The following is a 3179-nucleotide window of genomic DNA, read 5'->3' on the forward strand; positions in this document are numbered from 1 at the left end:
AGCCTCTGCCTCTCTGTCTCTGGAGTAAACTCCCTGGACATTGGAATGATTTCCCCGTTACGGATGATAATGGCCCTGCAATGAAACATGGAAGGATGAGATTAGAAAGGAGGAGAGGAGATGTGGCAGGGAGCTAAGGCTGGTGCTCCAGGGTTGATTCCCAGGAGTGGTGCAACCCCCTTCCCTCTGTTGTCTGCCCTTTTCCCAGCCTGAGCTGGGGACTGCTTGCTGGTTCCGTGGCCCCCCAGCCCCATCGAGCAGGGCAGGGCATGGCATGCCTCCCTCCTGTGCAAGACAGGGGCAGGGAGGAAGGGAAAATGGGAGAGAAGCATGGGGCAGAGGAGAATGAAGGAGAGCAAACCAAAGGACAGGACACGGTTAGAAAAGGAGCAGCAGAAATGCAGTGAACTCTCTACGGGGGAGCTGCACACAGGAGGGGCAGAAATGGCCAGGAGTAGGACATGGTTGCATGTGCCCAGCCCTCACCAACACTGCAGCTCACTGCTGGGGCCAACCTGATGGTTTGATGTGTTACAAAAACAAAGGTCTGATTATGAGATGTTTCTGGATGTCATGGGCGTAAGAGGATCTCCAATGCTTGTGGCCTAGCTGTCCCACCTAGGGCTGCAGGTCTCCTCCAAGGATGCATGACCAGGCTGAGCAGTGTCTGATGCTCAAGGAGAGAACACAAACCCTTGCCCAGAGGCAGAGTTAAAGCCTCAGGACCCCCTGCATGGCTGGTGCCTGGCTGCTGCTGCCATGGAGAGGGCCTGTATCCAACAGTGGAGGCAAGAAGGATCTCCTTCTCCTCTATCCCAGAGCTGGAAGCACATCCTCCAGCCTCAGACAATTGACCAGAGCCTGTATTTGCTGGTCTGACACTGTTGAGGACAAGGTAACCTGCAGTAAATACCCAGAGAAGCTGTGGCTGCCCATCCCTGGAAGTGTTCAGGGTCAGGTTGGACAAGGCTTGGAGGACTCTGGTCTAGTAGAAGGTGTCCCTGCCCATGGCAGGGGGTGGAACAAGATGAGCTTGAAGGTCCCTTCCAACCCAAACCATTCTGTGATCCTATGATAAATTCAGGGCAGTACAAATCAGCATAATGAGGACCTTCCTTCCTGCCATTGCTTGGGAATTTGAGCCCATCCAAGAGCAGTTACAGAAACCCACCCCAGGAAATGCACATGGCAGTCAAAATTCTTGGGCTCCAAGCACCCACTGGACTCGTCTGCACATGGATTTCCATGTCCTTCTCCCAAAACAGGTCACTGGTATGAGCTGTGCCCTAAAATGACTTCTTGCAGACTTTTGAAAACTTTGCTAAGGGCAATTTTCACTCCCTCAACTTGCAGCCCGGGCAGGGACTGGGGTGTGATCCAGAGCCATCTGGGAAGCTGTCAGGAAGGACGGGAGTGAGTGCCAGATTTTGGAAGGTGATTCTGCACTGGGCAAACACAGACATCACAGCAGGGCACACTGTCCCAAGGGCATGCAGAAGGCAGGGGATGGAGGCTTTGCACAGTCCTGCCACCTCCACTCTCCCCAAAACAGGGATGGAGCCAGGTGCTCCTCACCCAGCCATGCCTCCAGCACCTCCCTGCTCTCCTGGGGTGCTCCCTGATACCAGGCAGAAGGTGAGGGCTGCTCTGTGGAGCTGTACCTGCTGTCACCAGCGTTGGCCACGTAGAACTTGCCCATGAGGTAGATGGCAGCCAGGGCACAGCAGCCCCCAGCCAGGTGCTGGGACCCTCGTTCCCGCTCGATCTGGTCGTCCTGGGGAGACAAAGAGCAGCTGCAGGCAGGGCAGGTTGGGGGCCCCAAATAACACCCAGGTGGGGAGCAGTGACCAGCCAAGGTACCTTTACCTACACTACCCAGGGGTGGCCACAGGGTTTGGGGGCATCAGGGGTCCCATGGGGTAGCCAGGGATGTGGCCTCACCAGGGCAGTGGAGTGGGCAGGAAAGAGCCAGACAGGAGGAGAGCAGATGGGACTCCTGGAACAAAGTGCAGTGAAGCCCTCTGCACCCACACAGGCCTGGAGGAAAAAACCCTCTGCATCCTGAAGCCCCACCATATGGGGCATCACAGTGCCCTCTCCAAGATCATCCTGCTAGAAGCCTTCCCTGCAGCCTCCTCCTTACTGCAGAGCTGCCTTTTGCCAGAGGGACAAGCTGATGCAGACTCAGCAAAGAAACACTCCCAGGGGGTGCCCTGGGTGACCCTGCAGGCAGAGGTTCCTCCTCACCATGTGCTTAAAGGCATTCTCGATGGCACCAATCACCAGGCTCTCATGGGACACTGCTTTCTCCAGGTGGAACCGTGGCACAGCATCGTTGGGGACATCCCCATCATCCTCTGACACACGGTTTGGATCCACACCTGTCTTCACATCGTTTGGGAGGCAGATGGGAGGTGGGGAAGGATCCTGCAGGATGTCCACGAGGTCCCGGAGCTGCTCACAGATGTGCAGGTGGAGCCTCTCAGCTGCCATGACAGCAGCCCCACTGCCTGCATGGCCATCAAACAAGGCCCAGTAGTGGAAATAAAAACCCTTCCTGCCCTGTGGGGAGAGAAGGGAAGGTTAAATGAGCCTGAGAGGAAGCAGATGGGATGGGGAATTCAGAGCAGCTGGGGCCACCAGCTGAGGACACTGACACGAGGTTCTGCCTTGGTCTCACAGGTCCCAGTGCAGGCAGGAGCAATGTGGGCAGCTGACCAAGGGTGTTTGGACACGGCTGGTCCCTGGCTGGAGCCCAGCCCTGCATCAGACACCTCGTGCTGCCAGCAGCATGCCCTCAGCAGCTGACACCTCCTCTGAAGGGGAGGCACGATGGGACCAGCTCGACAGCTACCTCTGCAGCCCACCAGGACACGTGGGCCAGTGGTCTCCCTGGGCCAGCCAGCCCTGGTGTAGACCTGTGGGGATGGAGGATGGTAGTAGCTGGCAGGGACAGCCAGCCCAGGAACTAAGGGAACCCCCAGTCACACAAATCTCCACCTGCCCCATCTCACATGCTGCCACTGAGCATCCTCCCTGCTGTGTCCCTGTGCATGCCACCACAGCTCTCACCCCATCCAGCTCCCCGACGCCTTCCCTGGATGACAGTCGACCCCTCGGGCTGGACCTCCTCTCCACAAACACCACCTCGCAGCATGCCTGGTCCTCATTGTGCTGGC

At 57.4% G+C, this 3179-nt stretch overlaps 1 protein-coding gene across 1 annotated transcript in view; it reads right to left on the bottom strand.

The window, feature by feature from the left end:
* Window positions 1–3171, bottom strand: part of PPM1J (protein phosphatase, Mg2+/Mn2+ dependent, 1J) — a gene marked incomplete at its 5' end in the record, with an annotated part of 6227 nt that extends 3056 nt beyond the window's left edge. Inside the window, 4 exons of the mRNA XM_009083701.1 lie at window positions 4–75; window positions 1662–1774; window positions 2248–2562; window positions 3073–3171. Of these exons, the coding sequence (XP_009081949.1) occupies window positions 4–75; window positions 1662–1774; window positions 2248–2562; window positions 3073–3171 (599 nt within the window). The remainder of the gene's footprint in view (window positions 1–3; window positions 76–1661; window positions 1775–2247; window positions 2563–3072) is intronic.
* Between the last annotated feature and the right edge of the window lie 8 nt (window positions 3172–3179).

The sequence above is a fragment of the Acanthisitta chloris genome, unplaced genomic scaffold, assembly GCF_000695815.1.
Source record: "Acanthisitta chloris isolate BGI_N310 unplaced genomic scaffold, ASM69581v1 scaffold32491, whole genome shotgun sequence".
Taxonomy (NCBI): domain Eukaryota; kingdom Metazoa; phylum Chordata; class Aves; order Passeriformes; family Acanthisittidae; genus Acanthisitta; species Acanthisitta chloris.